This window comes from Chenopodium quinoa, unplaced genomic scaffold, assembly GCF_001683475.1.
Source record: "Chenopodium quinoa cultivar QQ74 unplaced genomic scaffold, ASM168347v1, whole genome shotgun sequence".
In the NCBI taxonomy this organism is placed as follows: domain Eukaryota; kingdom Viridiplantae; phylum Streptophyta; class Magnoliopsida; order Caryophyllales; family Amaranthaceae; genus Chenopodium; species Chenopodium quinoa.
The window spans coordinates 514,684-532,023 of record NW_018744506.1 but is presented as its reverse complement, the minus strand read 5'-3'; the positions used below and the strand labels follow the sequence as shown (position 1 = coordinate 532,023).

General features: G+C 39.1%; 1 protein-coding gene across 2 annotated transcripts; it reads left to right on the top strand.

Annotated features, from left to right (window-relative positions):
• The first annotated feature begins 7,053 nt into the window (after positions 1–7,053).
• LOC110698338 (zinc finger CCCH domain-containing protein 32-like) lies at positions 7,054–16,890 on the top strand. Of its 2 annotated transcripts, none has more exons than XM_021875752.1 (7): positions 7,054–8,174; positions 8,340–8,488; positions 8,779–8,844; positions 9,079–9,198; positions 9,307–9,615; positions 10,491–10,805; positions 15,867–16,890. In XM_021875752.1, exons 1-7 carry the CDS (start codon positions 8,099–8,101, stop codon positions 16,257–16,259), a joined length of 1,428 nt encoding a protein of 475 aa, XP_021731444.1. In that variant the 5' UTR covers positions 7,054–8,098; the 3' UTR covers positions 16,260–16,890. The 2 variants fall into 2 exon arrangements, with proteins under 2 accessions (XP_021731444.1, XP_021731445.1); XM_021875753.1 differs by having other exon boundaries at positions 8,084–8,174; positions 8,335–8,488.
• Positions 16,891–17,340: the final 450 nt, after the last annotated feature.

The window sequence follows — 17,340 nt, the reverse complement described above, 5'->3', positions numbered from 1 at the left end:
GCCTAGAAAAGCAGTGAAGGGGCAAGCCTTTGCTGACTTTATTGTTGAGATGACTCGTCCTCCTGACTCTCAAGTTGCAGACCAAGTCTGGTAGGTATATGTGGATGGAAGCTCTACTTCAAATGGTTGTGGAGCAGGCGTCATATGTCAGTCGCCAGAGGGCGACAGGTACGAGTATGCTCTACGCTTCAGTTTTCAGGCCTCAAACAATGAGGCAGAGTATGAAGCTTTACTAGCCGGAATCCGCATGTGCAAGGCGGCAGGGGCAAGAAAAATAGACGCCTGTTCCGATTCACAATTGATAGTGAGTCAGTACAATGGCGAATACGAAGCAACCTATCCGGCCATGATCAAGTATTTACATGCGGTCCGACAAGTAGTCGGCTCCCTTGAGGATTTCCATCTTACCCAAGTGTCGAGATCAGAAAACAACCAGGCGGATGCACTTTCAAAATTAGCATCATCCGCCTCCTATGATACTCCTCGAACTGTTTTTTGGGAAGTAATGGAGAAGAGAAGCATCGAGGAAGACCCTATTGGAATCCTAGACAGAAGCTCAACCTGGATGGATCCTATCAGGGCATATCTGACAAACGGTACCCTGCCGGATGATCATCAACAGGCGGCAGCACTGAAAAAACGAGCAACCAGTTCTGAAATAATAAAGGGAGAACTTCACAAAAGGGGGTACCTTCAACCCTTCTTAAAGTGTGTTACTCCAGAAAAGGGGCGAGAGATACTGGACGATCTTCACTCTGGTTACTGTGCTTCCCATATAGGCGGTAGGACGCTTGCTCAACGGGCAAGGCGGCAGGGCTACTTTTGGCCTACTTTAGAAGCAGATGCGATGGAGATGGTGAAAAAATGTGACAAGTGCCAAAGGTTTGGCAAAGTAATTCACCGTCCGGCTACTGACCTCACTACCATTCATAGCCCACTACCGTTTGCTAAGTGGGGCATGGATATTCTGGGTCCATATACGCCTGCTACAGGTGGAAGGAGGTACATACTTGTTGCAGTCGACTACTTCACTAAATGGGTAGAGGCGGAGGCTGTAAAAGGAATCAAGACGAAGGATGTAATTTCATTCATCTGGAAAAATGTCATCACTCGGTTCGGGGTTCCCATGTCTATGGTTTTTGATAATGGTCCCCAATTTGAGACGCCTGTTCTCAAAAACTGGTTGGGTAACCAAGGAATTGCACACTATTTTGTATCTGTCGGCCGTCCACAAGCAAACGGCCAGGTAGAAGCCTTTAATAAAATCATCTCAGACGGTCTCAAGAAAAAGATTGAACGAGCAGGCGACCTATAGGCGGATGAATTACCACATGTTCTCTGGGCCATTAGGACGACTGAAAAAGGGGCGACTAAAGAAACTCCATTCCTCCTAACTTATGGTGCGGAAGCTGTTCTTCTAATAGAACACTACGAGCCGACTCTTCGAGTAATGCTATATGACGAAGAGGCAAACTGGGAAGCCATGCGCCTGGCATTAGACTCACTTCCTGAAAGGAGGGGCAATGCTGTCTTGCGCCATGAAATTTACCGCCTGAGAATGACTAGATCATACAACAAAAAAGTATACAGGCGTCCACTCAAAGTGGGGGACTTTGTACTTAGAAAAATGGAAGCAGTTGGAAGGGCTAATGAGTCTGGCAAACTAACTCCCAACTGGGAAGGACCCTACCGAATCTGTGAAGAGGTCAGGGACGGTACCTACCGTCTGGAAACACCAGACGGCCAACCGTTGCCTCGAACTTGGAATGCAGATAATCTTAAGAAATATTTCTTTTGAATGATATAAATAGTCAAGGGCTACTTAATAAAAGTTTGCATACTTAATATTCAATTTTGTACTAAGAGGGGCACGCCTACTAACAAACAGTCGGCTACTCTCCATACTTAGTTTTCATTTTTACTTAAGAGGGGCATGCCTACTGACAAACAGTCGGCTACTCTCCATGTTTAATTTTTATTCTTACTTAAGAGGGGCATGCCGTCTGTACCTTTACAGTCGGCTACTCTCCATTGAGTATTTTACTCTATCTTCAGAGGGGCATGCCGCCTGTACCTTTACAGTCGGCTACTCTCCATTGAATATTTTACTCTTATCACCATAGGGGCATGCCATCTGGATATATAGTCGGCTACTCTCCATAGAAGAGGGCCGACTGGTTCCAAAGCACACAGCCACCCCCCTTATACTTAGCTAAAAATGATCAGGGCCTAGCCGACCCTGTGCCTAAACAGGCGGCTACCCTCCTCTTACTTAGCACCTACGTTCACCAAGAACTAACCAATTCCACAAGCCGAGTGATCAGTCCAGGCGCCAAGCCAACTGATCCAATCTTTAAACTAATTCGACCTGTCCCAACATCATAGCAGGCGTCCGGCGGCATCCCTCCGGATGAAATTCTTCGCAGAGAGCAGCTCCCTTTTGGGTGGAACATTGCTCGATAAACTAATTACACGGCACCTATACGACTTTCCCCAAAGGCAACCACGTAGCCGTTTTTGAGACAAGGATAACTCTATCACTAACCAAACCAGTGGTAGCAGTTGGCATCTGAGTCAGATGACCGCCTGTATTACTTGGGATAAATGCAGGGGGTACCTCTTGAGTTAATAGCCAACAAACATTGGCGAATCAAAAGGTTCAGCCGGCCTCCGCCGCCTGGTACCTTTACTACTCAAGCAGGAGTGACGGCGACTGAGTAACACCAAAGTTAACTCATAGTCACTCTCTCAAACTTAGTATGGAGCCTAAAAGGTATGAGTCGTCCGCCTGTTTTTAGCAAACAGGGGCTCTCAACCACTACTCCTGCTAGGTTAACAACCTATGAGTTAAAAGCCAACAAACATTGGCGAATAAAGGGGAACAACCGGTACCCACCGCTTGATACCTCTACTACTCAGTTACTTGGCGACTAGGTAACAATCATGTTTACTTGGTCACTCCTTAAAAATTTAGTATGAAACTAAAAAGGTGTTCATACAGCACCTGTTCACACTAGATTAAAGATGGCGGGAAACAGTCGGCCTAGACGGCCTAAAGTCTCTAGCCTAAAAGCATGACAAGTAGGAAACAACTTTCCTACTTGGTTAATTTTACAAATGACAGGACCGCCTGTCTAAAGGGGATCCAGTCTTTAAAATGATTCGAATATCGATTGGATAAATGGCCGACTGATCGTCTAGCCTGGAAACAGACAACCAGTCGTCCAGGGGCATAGACGGCGTGACTAACTATCCGTACCTGTCTGCAACTATCGGCCATGTAAAACAGTCGGTATAGTGTACAATTGGATATCAGAATATTCAATACTTAAACAAATTTGAAGCAAAACAAAAATATTCATTAAAAAGAAGCCGGTCATTAAAGACCGGCAAAATATTCAGAACCCCGACCCCCTGGCCGGGTAAATACAAACAAACGGCACGCAGGCCGTGGAAAGAAGACATAAAGCTTAAGAGGGGGCATATCTTCAATATTAGCAGCTGCCGCCTGGTTAGCACTCTTCTTGCTGGACTCGGCTTCAGCTGCATCCTTCTTTGATGCATTACCCCCAAGCGGCACAAGCGCCACTACCGGCTGCTCCTCCTCCTCCAACGCCTCTTCCTCAGCAGCCGCCAGGATCTCTTGATTATATCTATCAGAACACTGGCGGTACGTTTTTTCCCATGAGGCAAAGTCGGCATTGGGGAAGAGGCGGCCCCAAGTCATGCGCTGGATTTGAGCAGAGTCTTCCATCATCTCCCGGACCAACTCTTTCTTTTCTTGCTTGGCCTTTTCCGAGAGCTCCTGAGTAAGACTCTTCTCCTGGGTCACCAGGCGTACCTTTACGCTCGCCAAGGATTTCTCCAAGGTTTCGTATGAGGACATCTTTTGGCGAAGAGGTCTCAGCTCGGCCTTGAGGTTGTTGATGGTCGCCTCCAGCTCGCTATTCCTCTTCTGGGCCGCCTCTAACTGAGCCCGGATAGCGGCGGTAGCCTGCGCCTGATAATAAAGAATATCAATGGTCAGAACTTCATTTTGGGCAATTTGAAACATTGCCTTATCACAGTCAGAGGCGGCCACAGCTTTTGCAGCCTTTACCTCTTTGTTCTTCCGGTCAAGCGGCTTGCGAAGGCCGTTCACTCGGAGCAGGGCCTAAGTAAAAAGGGGAACAGGCGTCAGTTTCCAAACAAAAAAGAAAACAGGCGTCCTGGAATTCAAATACTCAAAAATATGCTAAGTATACCTCAGCAAGGACCCCTGCAATCCCGTCTAGGTCAAGGGTGCCGACACCCTTGACCGCCTCCCTTTCAGCTGGAGGAACGGCCTTGATCATAGACTTGGCCACCTCGACCAAGTCAGGCTCCTGAGGGCCGGCTGCATCAAGCATAAACAAACGGATTAGACCTAGTAAAGGAGGGAGCAAGTCTAAAATTTACAAGGACAATTTCATACTTCTAGGTGGCCCAGCTGGAGTTTTAGAAGAAGTGGCTGGCTGTTTCTCAGCCGCCACATGTTTCCTGGCAGAACCAGGAGAGCTCGCAACAGTCGTCTTCCGGGCCTTGGGGTCCGGCTGTTGGGAAGAAGAAGCTCTTGGAGCGCCCGTCTAAAAAAGAAGAAAAGAGTCAGTATATGCATAAACACAACTCCAAAAAGAGGGTGAAAGGTTCGAAGCCCACCAAGGGTGCCCCCTTGTTAGGGGAGTCGGTTGAAGACTGTTGCATGATGGAGGCCCGCAACATGGCCGCCGCAGTCTTGGAGGCGGTAATTTTGCTCATGGCGTCCGCTGCAAAAATAAATAACAAAGTTAATTAAAGTCATAACAAGAAATGCATGGAACAACAGAGTATTCGACAGGCCGGCTACCTCTTGAGCACCGACTGCTGAGGCCACAGGCGGCCAAAAAGTACTCGTCGTAGAGCCATTTGAAGCTCGGGACGCAGTGCAGGGGTACTTGCTCTCGTACCCCTGAAGTAGAGTTCACCTTCGACTCTACTTTGAAGAGTCCTTTATCTAGGATCTCTTTCTTAGCCTTGGGGGAAACAGGCGGCATGCTGCGGCCGCCTGCAAGAAGGGGCGGATTCCTGTTCCACCTATTGAAGCTCTTGTTCAGCTCTGTGTCTGAACTCTCAATGATAAGGAAGGTGCTCCGCCAGTCCTTCCATTTGTTTGCTTTACCTCTCGTCATGAGGTAGCCCCTGTGGCTCGTCAATTGATACCAGCCGGTACCGCCTGCCTTAGGGGTCCGGCTGAGGTAGTTCATGTGGGCGAAAGCCTCGAAGTTCGGCTCCACCCCGTGCAGTTCGCACCCGGCCACATAGCCGAGTACGTTGACCCAGGAGTTCGGGGCTAACTGCCTTAACCCCAACTCATACCCATCCAAGATCCGCTGAACAGCCGGATGTAGTGGGAAGCGCAGCCCAGCCTTGATGGCCGCCTCGTAGCAGCCAAAGCAGGCGCCATCATAACTGGTACCAGCCGGCCAGACGACTGTGTCTTCTGGATCTGGCACGAACACTAAAAAGTCGGGGCCCATTGTGTGGTTTGCGATAAAGCTCTCCACTTTCTCTTGCATGGCTGTGATCCGGCCCCGAGGTACCGTGCAGTAGTAGGGGGTATTTTGCTCTCGGTGAGAGGCGGATGGCTCCGCCCAATCGTCCCCCTTCTCAACTTCGTGAGAAAGCCTCGCCTCTTGTAGGCGACTGTTTTTCTCTTCTGTGTCCAGAGAAGCATGGCCAGAAGAGCTAGACTCGGAATCGTCCTCTGACGAGTCCGAAGAGGACGACTCCTCCCCTCTCCCGGAGGGGCTCGCCTCCTCTCCTTTAAAAGGAGCAGGAGAGAATGTAGAATTGTCAACTGTAAAATGGGAAGGGGTCGCTTTGACTCCTCCCTCAGAACTGTCGGCTTTCAAGCCGCTTTGTTTCACTTCCACATCTGGCGCCTGGTCAGATGTTTCACTAATCGGCACCCTGTGGGAGGAGCCGTCTGAGTTTGAGATCCTGGCAGTCCTTTTTGTTCTGGCCATCATGCTCTGCATAGACACAGATACAGTCGGACTTTGTATAAAGGGCAAAGATGGGTCCAGAAAAGGGCAGGCGACACTCCTAGTCCTAGATTCAGCCGTCCCCGGTGACCGGCTGATCACTAACCTAGGTCGTGTCGTGTGCTTCCGTGGTGCCATTTCAAAAAAGAATAAAGTAAAGAGAAAATTAAGAGTAAGAGAACCGACGGTTACCTGAACGAGTGACGATTGATGAAGTTCTGAAAATCCTTTGCAGTCGGCTTGTTAGAGCAGGTGGTAGGCAGAAAGGGTCCAAAATGTCAGAGCAAGTTCAGGGGTCCGAATGTTCTCTCACAAAGTTTTCAAGTGTGAAAATGACCGAAGTCAACACTCCTTTATATAGGCGAAGTAAGAAGGCGAAGGGTCACTTCCAGAATTCAAAATTTTGGCGGGAGAATCTCTCGGCCTCTCGCCGAGTGACACCTGTAGCAGGTCGTCGCCTGCTACAGGGCGATACCTGTCACAGGTAACATGTGACTAGTCACGTGCCACCTGTGAGGGGCAAATGATTAGGGGATTTTTCCCCACCAATCACCATCTAACAAGTGGACCAATCAGGTTCCGCCATGTGTCCGTCACATGGGCCAATATGAGCCTGCCACGTGTCAAGCAATGATCCGTCCACTACGGACCAATTACGACACGACACGTGTCCTTCCCATGACACCTGGGATAACCGGTCACCTAGGCCCAACTTTCGAGGGAAGCCCAATCAGCCCAAGGTTAACCTAAACCTAGATTGGCACGTTTCCCGAGGTTATAAATACCTCCCTTAATCCTCATTAAGGGAGATTACGCAGAAAACGCAGATTACACACATTAAACACTCTCACCTAGAGAGACCCAATCACTTTAATTTCCGCATTAATTACTCCTTAATCAAGTACTAACTTGACCGTCGGAGGCAGATCTCCAATCATCCGGAGCATCCGTTTGTTTTGCAGGTACAGGCGTCCGGTTCCAGTCTCGGAATTGTAACTCTCCCGCAGGACATCTGAAAACCCCAAAACAATTATTATGATATTTTTGAGATTTTCAAATGTCAAAAGTACAAAATTCGTTTATTAGAGAGACTCGTTTATTACTAAGCTCGTTCATGAAATACTCGTTTAAGAAACGGACCTCTCGGGAACATATAGTGTACTAAATCAGCCGAGCTTGAACAGATTTTTGAGTTCGCTTGAAAGCTCGGGATCGTGTTCGTACTCGCTTAAGTTAATTAAACTTAAACATGAACAAGATAGTACTCGATTCGGCTTGACTTGGCTCGGATCGTTTACACCCGTACGAGTGAAATTAGATAATGCAATATACACATTAAAATTTAGAAATTTAATCTAAGATAAAGATTACATTTCACTTTCTTGTGCAGTTAAAGTACTTATTTAGTTTGTTAATGTTATTAATATAATCGAACAAAAGTATCAACTCAAAACTCAAAAGAACCCACCAGGCCACCACTAATGTAGATCACACCTACCCTTTTTAGCGTGTCGGTTTTGTATTTATTTTCGGTTTTTTATTTTTCATTTTTTTTTTCTTGGGCTCCATGGTACGTGCAAATTTCTGGGCTGCAATTAAATATTACTTTTATTTAATTACAACTTTCTCTCTCCTCAACAAATACCAAAAGTCAATTGGAATTTATTTTTTTGCGTAAACGTTTTTTTAATTTGAACAATAAATAAACAACAAAAAACAAAAAAAAACAAAAAAAAAAAAACCTCTTATTCTTCTTTCGCGCGTATATAAACCACCCAGTCGAAAAAGCCAACTTCCCCAAAAAGATTAAATGCTTTGAAAAAAAATAACCCCATCATCTAGAGAGAGAAATTAGAGAGAGAAACTCACCATCATCAAAACCTGTTGAACAAGAGAAAAAAGTCATAATTTATATTTAATTTAAAAGAAATATTATACATTATATAAATACGATCACCAATTCACCATCCTCGTATTTCACTTTCTCTCTCTAAAAAAAATCACACTCTTTCTCTCTCTTCCCTCCCACCATTCTCCGATCGGATTCTGGTGCAACAATGGAGTCGGAAGGTACCCACTCAGATCCAAACCCGGATTGGGAGGCGGGTCATGGGCCTGAAACCGGGCTTGAAGGTCAGTTTTTTTTTTTTTTTTTTTTTTTTTTTTTTTTTTTTTTCTTTCTTATATTCTTTTGTATTTGATCACATTTTCAATTTAATTGGGTGTTTCAATTTGATTTTGGTTATATATAATGTGGGATCAATTTTGATGGTATTGTGGGTCTTCGAATAAGGGTAGAACCGATGTGGCAACTTGGGATAGAGGAGTCGTCATCGTACCCGGAACGGCCCGGTGAGCCCGATTGCATATATTATCTGAGGACTGGTTTTTGTGGTTATGCCGATCGTTGTCGTTTTAATCATCCCCGTGATCGTTCTATTTCACCGGTAAAAACAATGCATTTCATTACGAAAATATATATATCTATAATTTTTTATTTATTTATTTATTTTTATTGATATCAATTTTATGTAATTGTTGTTGTTTGATTGTGTTGTTATTTGATCTTACAATTTGTTGGATTTTTATGGAATCAATATTATTCCCTTACTTTTTTAACAATGGAATTTTGTTTTGAGAATCTATCTTAGCTTAATTTCTGTATTTGTGGATTTCGTTGTTATTATATTTATAAATAAACTAAGTTTTAAACCCGTGCGATGTTAACATTGTTCAGGTGGTACGAAGTGGAAGGGTTAGTGGAGGAGACTTGCCTGAGCGAGCTGGTCAGCCAATCTGTCAGGTACTACATTGATCCATGTTAACGAAATTGAAAGTATTTGAACATATATTGTTTTTTTCGACATTGATTACAACTGAGATATAGATTGTGTTCGTGTTTTTGATGCAACATTTTATATTTTTTTTGTTATTGATATGCCTGAATTTATTTTTGTTATTGATATACCTGAAATTTTCAATAAACATATATTATACTTTGTGTTTCATGTTGCTCTTCCTTCGTGAAACATTGTAGTATTTTATGAGAACTGGGAGTTGCAAATTTGGCTCTTCTTGTAAGTACCATCATCCACGGCAAGGAGCTAGTTCTGTGAATCCGTTTGCGCTGAACATTTATGGATACCCTTTACGCCCGGTTTGTATACTATATTTTTTGTTGTAGTGAGAATCTTAGAATTCTTCCCAGAGTTAATACTACATGAAGATTTAAACTTTAGGAACCTGATAACTGTTGATTTTGCAGGGAGAGAAAGAGTGTACTTATTACATTAAAACAGGGCAGTGCAAGTTTGGGATGACATGCAAATTTCACCATCCACCTCCTTCGAATGTACCGGTACCTACGGCAGCACCTGCCACAGTTCCTCCTGCCCTAGCTTCGCCAACTGTTTACTCTACTCCTGGTCCCACTCCTCAGCAGTATGGAGTGATGACCGGCAATTGGCCTGTTGCTAGGCCCTCTATGCTGCCAGGCTCATATATCCAAGGACCGTACGGACCAATGCTGATCTCTCCTGGGATAGTTCCCTTTCCTAGTTGGGGACCTTACCCAGTAAGTGAATATCATTTTGGTTGCTTGGCTATAGAAGCATTGTCTTAAACATTCTATATATCTCGGTGTTTGATTTTATGAGGACGCTTTTGTCACTAGCAAAGGGCAAAGCTATGTGATTAATGCCTGCAGCTGTATTATTTATTGTCTAATTTTGGACTTGGATTTTCTTTTTCATGAAAGAGTAAATTTTCACTACAAAACTGTGTTAAAACGTTCTTAGATAGGGCTCAATTGACCAATGTTATGATTGCCTAACTTGGGCCTGGACCTCTTGATACAACTAACATAGTGTAGAATTATCAACTCTCATGTTCTCTTACGTCATCCAATTTAGCAGCTTTGAAAAAGGGGAAGTGGAAATAGATGTAGAAAGGAAAAGGAAGGTGGGGGTTATATTCTTATGGTGGAAAGATATAAGATGTGGTATTCTTAGTAATTGTACTAACTCTTTACTATTGCAATATGATCGTCATCATACTCATGATAACAGTAACAGCAAATACGTAGTATAACTGTGCGTGGATTGGGTGAAATAAGATGTATGTTGTCCTGAATTTCCTATAATCTAGAGAGTATACTCATTTCTGATGCAGGTTGTAAATGCTATTGTTGTAGTTATTGGTTGTAAGGAACTGCAGTTTATTAAATGCCGTATATGGTTGAAAACTTAAAACTTAAAAGAGGTTCATGTTAAACCTAGTTGGTTTCATGCTAGCAAAATTTCTCATGAATAATGAAGTTGTGCTGTTGAAAGAAATTATATTGAACAGTGCAACTTAAGGTTAGGTCAGTTACCATTTATTGTGTTTGAACTCTTTCTGCACAGTTGTTCAATTTTGTGTCTAAATGTTTGGTCACTATGTTTGGCACAGGGCACTACTCCTATGACTGCCCCTAATACCCAATCAGTGGGAGCTGGCCAATTTTATGGTTTAATGCCAATGTCACCTTCTGCTTATACTGGTGTAACTGGTCCTTATCAAGCTATATCGCCTTCTGGTGGTGGAACAATCAATATATCAAAGGAACATTCATATCCTCAGAGACCCGGGCAACCTGAATGCCAGCATTACCTTAAAACAGGGGACTACAAATTCGGTTCGTCGTGTAAATATAATCATCCTTCAGAATGGGTTGTTCCAGAAACCAATTCTTCCCTTAGCCCCATGGGACTTCCTCTTCGTCCAGTATGTATTTTTACACCTCTTACTTCTAATTCTCATTAGATACTCAGTATTTGTATATCCTAATTGACTTATTGGGATATCATTTCTTTCGTTGTGTCTCAATTTTATGGTATTTTGGGTCTCCATCACCCAATATTGATTCTCTTTACATTTCTAAAGGAGAACCATCTCCTGAAGACTACCTTCATATTTTGTGAAAGCTTATTGTGCTTTGGTACTTATAGAAGGGACCAAGGAGAGGTGGTTGGCTCTGACATCTTTTTGGGCTCACCTGTCACCAACTCCTTATGTCAGTATTTGATTACTATGCTAGTCATACTTTTCAGTGTTTGTTCTAGTTAGAGTATGATTACCTTATGATGAATCTGTAATCTCCAAGTATTTTCTAGGTTAATAAACATGGGCAAGCATTCTCGATCTCCCTTTATTGTGAAGACTGAAGAGTAGGTGTGAGGTGCTGGTGGTTGTCTGAACTTATGTTCCTGGGTAGGCTTGGTTATTCAATATCTGGATTTGGATTTTCCATCAGATTTTAAAGTCCTAAGTTAGTCTTTTTTATGCTAATGGTTTAATTAGATAATTCTTGCAGGTGATTATTACTAAATTACCTGCAATAAATCTTCTTCCACATCATTACCATTATAAATCTAATATCATATCACTAATATATAAAGCCGGTTTCGCAGCCAAGCAACGAGATAACGACACTTGGCATTCCAGTTTTTCGCCAAGTGTCGAGCCACGTAGGCGAAAAATAGGTATTATTGTGACACATAGGATGCTAAGTAAGCGAATTTTGGATAGATTTTTGTAAGATAAAAATATTGTATAGTGTTTTATTATCGATATATTTCTAATATTTTATATATACAAAATTAATTGTAACTTTTAATAAATATCTTATAATTTAGTACTATTTTTATCATAAAATTCGTTTTAAAAAGTTCTTTAAAATGAGATCCATTTATAATATGTTTTAGTAAAAAATTGAAAATTAGTAAAAATAAGTTTTAATCAGTTAAAATAATTTTAGTTTGGTAAACTAATAACATAGATATCTATTTACAAATAAAACTACAAAAAGTACACTATAATATAAATAAGCGATACGATATCGTATGTCTAAATATTTTACATTATTAAAAAGGGTTATATTATCGTATTTAACATTCTTACATTATCAAAAGGGGTTATATGATCGTATTTAACATTCAAGTTAAAAGCTTTAGGACAATCCGGGCATCACCCAGGCACAAAACTAGTATATATATAAAGGGTAGATTTTTCCCGAGTTTTTAGAGAGCCATGTAAGATTTTAATTTTTTAAAAATTATTAGAGCGCCATGTAAGATTAGTATTTTTAGAGCGTTACGTATTGGATTATGCCACATAGGATTATTATTTTAAAGCGTCACGTAGGATTAAATTTAAAGGTTTAAATTTGTTATAAAAATAAAATATTATCATTTACAATTGAAAATTTTATCTAATAGAAAAGAAACAATTTATTTTATTTCGTATATATACAAAAATACTATTAAACTTAAAAAAAAAAATTCACGTTCAATTTATCAGAAAAATCTTGCGTGGACTGACCTAAGGTTTATGTACACGCAACTAATGCTATATTGAACATAGTAACCCTAATTTTAAATAGTAACCTTATTTTTAACATAATATAGTAACCTTTAAAACTTGTTTGCCTTTAATGTTAGTGTGAACCTTAAGTACGATGTTAAATTGAACATATAACCCTAATTTTAACATAGTGACTTTTATTATTCATATTAACTCGTAAATTAAAATTTTCATTAAAAAAAAAAACCTCTTATAGCTTGTCACAAACTTACAATGACTTTTATTTCAACATAATAACCTTTATTTTAATATAGTGACTTTTTTTGTTATTAATAAAACAATCATAGTGTCTCTAATGTTAGTGGTCCATAATAAATTAGTGTGAACCAGATCCATTTAATAACCTCTATCAATTGATTTAAAAAAATAGAGGTTGGATTAGATAAAAAAAATAAAATATGATAAATGATTATAATAAAATATATTTTTTTTTAAAAAAATACCAATAAAAAATTTATGAAATCACGTTCAATTATAAAAAATATAAGTTTTGGATTAGATACTAAAAATAAGAAAAAATCATTGAAACTAAAAATATATCCTTTCTTTTTTTCCAGCACACAAAAAAAAAAAAAATGGTTCATCATTTATCAATTTATTCGGCTAAAAGATTAATTTCTAAGTTAATAAAATTTATCATATCTAATAAACTTTATCATCACCTTAAATCCAATATTTTTTCAATCTTATATAAACTCATCTAATGTTCCACACAAATAAACTTAAAACTTTTGCAGGCAAAGAAGCATATTTTAGAATTTGAACACCATGAAATTCTTGAATGCGATGAACATGAATCATAATTTAGAAGTTTGTTTTGTATATGTGTGAACCTTAATTGTATAAGATTAAAAAAATAGTAATATTATGTATTAATATTTTGTTATTTCGATTAAATATTAAATGTTAAGTTTAACTATGAATAAAATCCGTGCATCGCACGGGTATAAATCTAGTGTTCTTGCAGTTTCCTTTTCAAAGCATGTGGTAATAATATATTAATCAATTCTTTTTAGGCTTACATTCTTTTTGTGACATTGATAAATACAGAGGCGTGGAAATTATTGTCTGGATTTGATTTAAAATGATCTACTGTGGGGCCTGAATAGAACGTAAATGTTAAATTTTTTAATTTAATATTGTTAAGTTATTTGTTATTAGTATGCCATTGGCAGCTGTTTTCATTCCTTTTGTTTAAAGCAGTGTTCTCTAATTCGCGTATAAGATTCGATTGAATTAGCCCAAAAGTGTAACATTCGCTTGTACATATACACATATTACTGATCAATGTTCTTGGGGGATTATTGAATTACGTAGCCTTTTAGTGTGCCTGAATTTTCGTAGTCAACATAGTATTCTCTCTTCTTGTTCTTCATATTTAATGCAGATATGTCTTGTTGAGTATTTAGTTATTTCACTTCCATCTATTCAGTGAACGAGTGGAGGAAGTTAGGACATCCTAGTCGTATAGAACTGAGGCCTTGTGAATTTAATTACTTTTTTTGGCTCTCTGTATATGGTAGTTATCAATACAACCTTGTTTAGTAGAGAAAATGAGTTCAATTCCTACTCCCAAAGGTGCTAAAGGGAAGCCTGTAATATTTCTCTTTCTGGACTCTTTCTTCTAAACTTTTCACATTATTATTTTACTTTTTTGATGAAGTCACTTGTGTAGTTTTCTCAATTATATGTCAGCAACGTAATAATTAAAGCAGAAAATTATATTGATAGAAAGATATATAGACAGTGTTAAAATTATGTTGCTTTTCATAACTTTGATTTTTTTTTTTTTTTTTTATTTTTATAATTTGATACAAAAATTAACCAAAATGATTCACATATTTTCTCACATCCACTTTTTCTATTCAAAATTTACATCTCTTTGACAGTGGCATGGTTAAATTTATTCTCAAACCTTAATAGAACTGTAGCATGATTGTATGGGAATTGTGTAATTACTTGAGGTAAGTAGGGGGTAACTTATTGCAGTGCCTACTTGCATAGCTTCGAAAGTTCAGCTCAGTTAAAACTTGACTTGAGTGTGCTGTTGTGCCCAACCTCAACTGAGATTTGCAATCTTAAAAGTGATGTTAACCTTTCCTTGCTCGGCGAAAAATTTGAGTACTCAACTTTATGATGGTTATTATTATGTTTGGTACAATATTTTTTTTAATTTATAGATCTTACATACTTACAATATATTTCAAAAAAAAAAAAAAAAAAAAAAAAAAACCATTAGCACACCTATAGTATTATTTTCATGAAAACTTGTTGCTTTTTATTAAGTTCTACAAGCTTAGTTTGATCTTGAGTCGAGTTGCTACTTGCCTGACCAACTAAGCTCTCCATTAAATTTGATAAGTGACCTAATTAGGTCATGTTATTATTTCTGTTATCTATCATATTCTTATTGTCTCTGGCAAAATTTAGTTGAATATGGACTGGAAGAGACTCTAGGGTTTCTATTGAGAAGATTGATAGAAAGATTTTTGGCCTGTCAATACTCTTTTCCTTTATTTAACTATGTATACTCTTTGTTTCATTCTTCTGCTCTTATTTTTAGACTTACAAACGGCTGTTATAATAATGATTGTTTAAAGGACTGTAGGATTTGACCATGTTTATTTCAATTTCGTAGTAGGGCTTTTATTTTCTTCTTTTTTTTACTTGCACTTATTGTGTTTTGCACTTTTGCAAACTCTACTTTGGGTTTTATTTATTTTTTATTTTTTTAAAGATAAATTATTTGTGTTCTTACTTGCATTTTATCCCCCTTTACTCTGTCATTAAACTTTCTCAAATTCAATTTTTTATCCTCCTTTTGGGTTTTCACTTTATGCTGCCCTCGTTTTTCGGCCACTGTATTTTCTTGGATTTTTGTACATTTCATAGTATCTATTTCTTTGTTCCATTATTTGCGGACGGTCCCTTATGAAGATTGATGTTAACCTTTTCAAATCATTTTGGTAAGAAGGCTTTGTTGTTGTTGTTGCTGTTGTTTGTGGTTGAGGAGTCAGGGAAGATGGGTGGTGGGGCAATATAGACCAAGATTAACTATCTTTGAGCATCCTGTTTCTTGCTTGTTAATGGAATAGGATAGGATTTCTGATGATTAAGTAGCATAGGTTAGAGTTATGGTTGAATGAAAATAAAACTGGGCAATGAGTATATTAATGGATTCTGAGTACAACTTTTTGTTAGTGATGAATTAACAGATGCATGCATAATTTACCAATAGGCCCTTTCCTTTTCGAAAAACTCCTTATGTTCTTACTTTGAATTGCATGCGATTCCGCATTTCTGTTTTGTATACTATATTCAAACTAGATGGTCTGGACTTGTTGATTGGTCGTTTCTTAAAAACAAATTCATTTAAGTTGTTTGTGAATTCTGGAAATATGTAAATCTACTTTTATTTTACAGGGTACTTCAACTTGTAGTTACTTTGCACAACATGGAGTATGCAAGTTTGGTTCAACATGCAAGTTTGATCATCCAATGGGAAATCTAAGTTACAGCCCTTCTGCATCTTCTCTTTCGGATATGCCAGTAGCTCCCTATCCTGTTGGATCTTCTATTGGAACTCTTGCTCCATCATCCTCATCCTCAGATTTGCGAGCTGAAGTACTTTCAGGGTCCAACAAAGAATCTGCTTCTGCCTTGTCATCCTCTGTGAGCATATCAAGCGGTTCAGGTGGCTCTGTATTGTCAAAAAGTGGGTCCATATCTCACTCTGGTCTCCAGCAGTCTAGTCAGAGCTCTACTACTTCCACTGGGAGTAAAGGAGGTCCTGGTGATGGAGGTGCTCCAAGCTAAGCACCAAACAGGAAATGCTCATTTTCCTCATTTTTGCTTTTGTAGATGAAATTTCAGGAACCATCAGAAATATTCTTTTGAACAAACCCGAGGCAGGATGTCTATCTCCTGCCCCTTATCCACAATTCACACTTGCACACACAACTGTCCACATCTGTGTTCATAGAATGGCGATGGCCATCCTTTTTTCTTTCTTGAATAAGCCATCATGTAGTCCCATATTCTCATAATAATAAGGGAAAACAAGAAATACTCATCCATTGAACAAAGTCCTATCCCCTTCTATCTTTCTTCTTCCCGAATATGATTAGGACTGGTCCTTGTACGTTGTCATTCCCTTTTGTACATGGACCTTGATTCGCGCCTTTCTTTTGCACTATCCAATACATGGAACATGCTTCCCAGCCCAGCTTTAGGGCGTGGTATGATTGGGAGTTTCTGTTTGTTCCCTCACTTCTTTTGCCTCCTCCGGCAATTTTGTTGCCAAAAAAATCATTTCAGGACCTGAAAGCAGGCACTGCCTTGCTGCCTTCTTATAAATATATAGAGCAAGATGTTGTGACAATTAATATAATGTAATTGATAATTTATAACGTGATCCTTATATGTGAAGATGCAAACTTTACTCTCATTTATGCGTAAATCTGTTAGCTGCCTTAATTTTCATGTTTCGTGTATGGAACCGACTTAGGCTCTATTCATTTCACCTTTTTCCCACTTATTTCAGGTTTAACATTTTCAGATCAATAAAGACAATATAAGAGAAAACAAAGGCTAATAAGTAATGAAAATTTCAAATAAGAGAAAACAAAGGCTTAATTAACTCATACAAGAGTTGATAAGTTTAAATAAAACATGATAAAATAGTACTCCATTAACAATGACCTATGTACTTGAAATCATTAACGTAGATTAAAATAGTACTCCATTAACAATGACCTTCGTGTTTGAAATCATTTTTGTAGATTAATAAAATGAAAACTCAGCTTGGTTGCATTTATAATGGACTAAGCCATGCTTAGTTCACTTTATTTTAATACCTTATTACTTATATATCATATTAGATCTGAATAAAAAAAAA

Coding starts and splice junctions, on each gene's coding strand:
- LOC110698338 (XM_021875752.1), top strand. CDS start 8,099: ATGGAGTCGGAAGGTACCCACTCAGATCCAAACCCGGATTGGGAGGCG. Junction 8,489..8,778: donor GTGATCGTTCTATTTCACCG/GTAAAAACAATG, acceptor AACATTGTTCAG/GTGGTACGAAGTGGAAGGGT. Junction 9,616..10,490: donor CTAGTTGGGGACCTTACCCA/GTAAGTGAATAT, acceptor TGTTTGGCACAG/GGCACTACTCCTATGACTGC.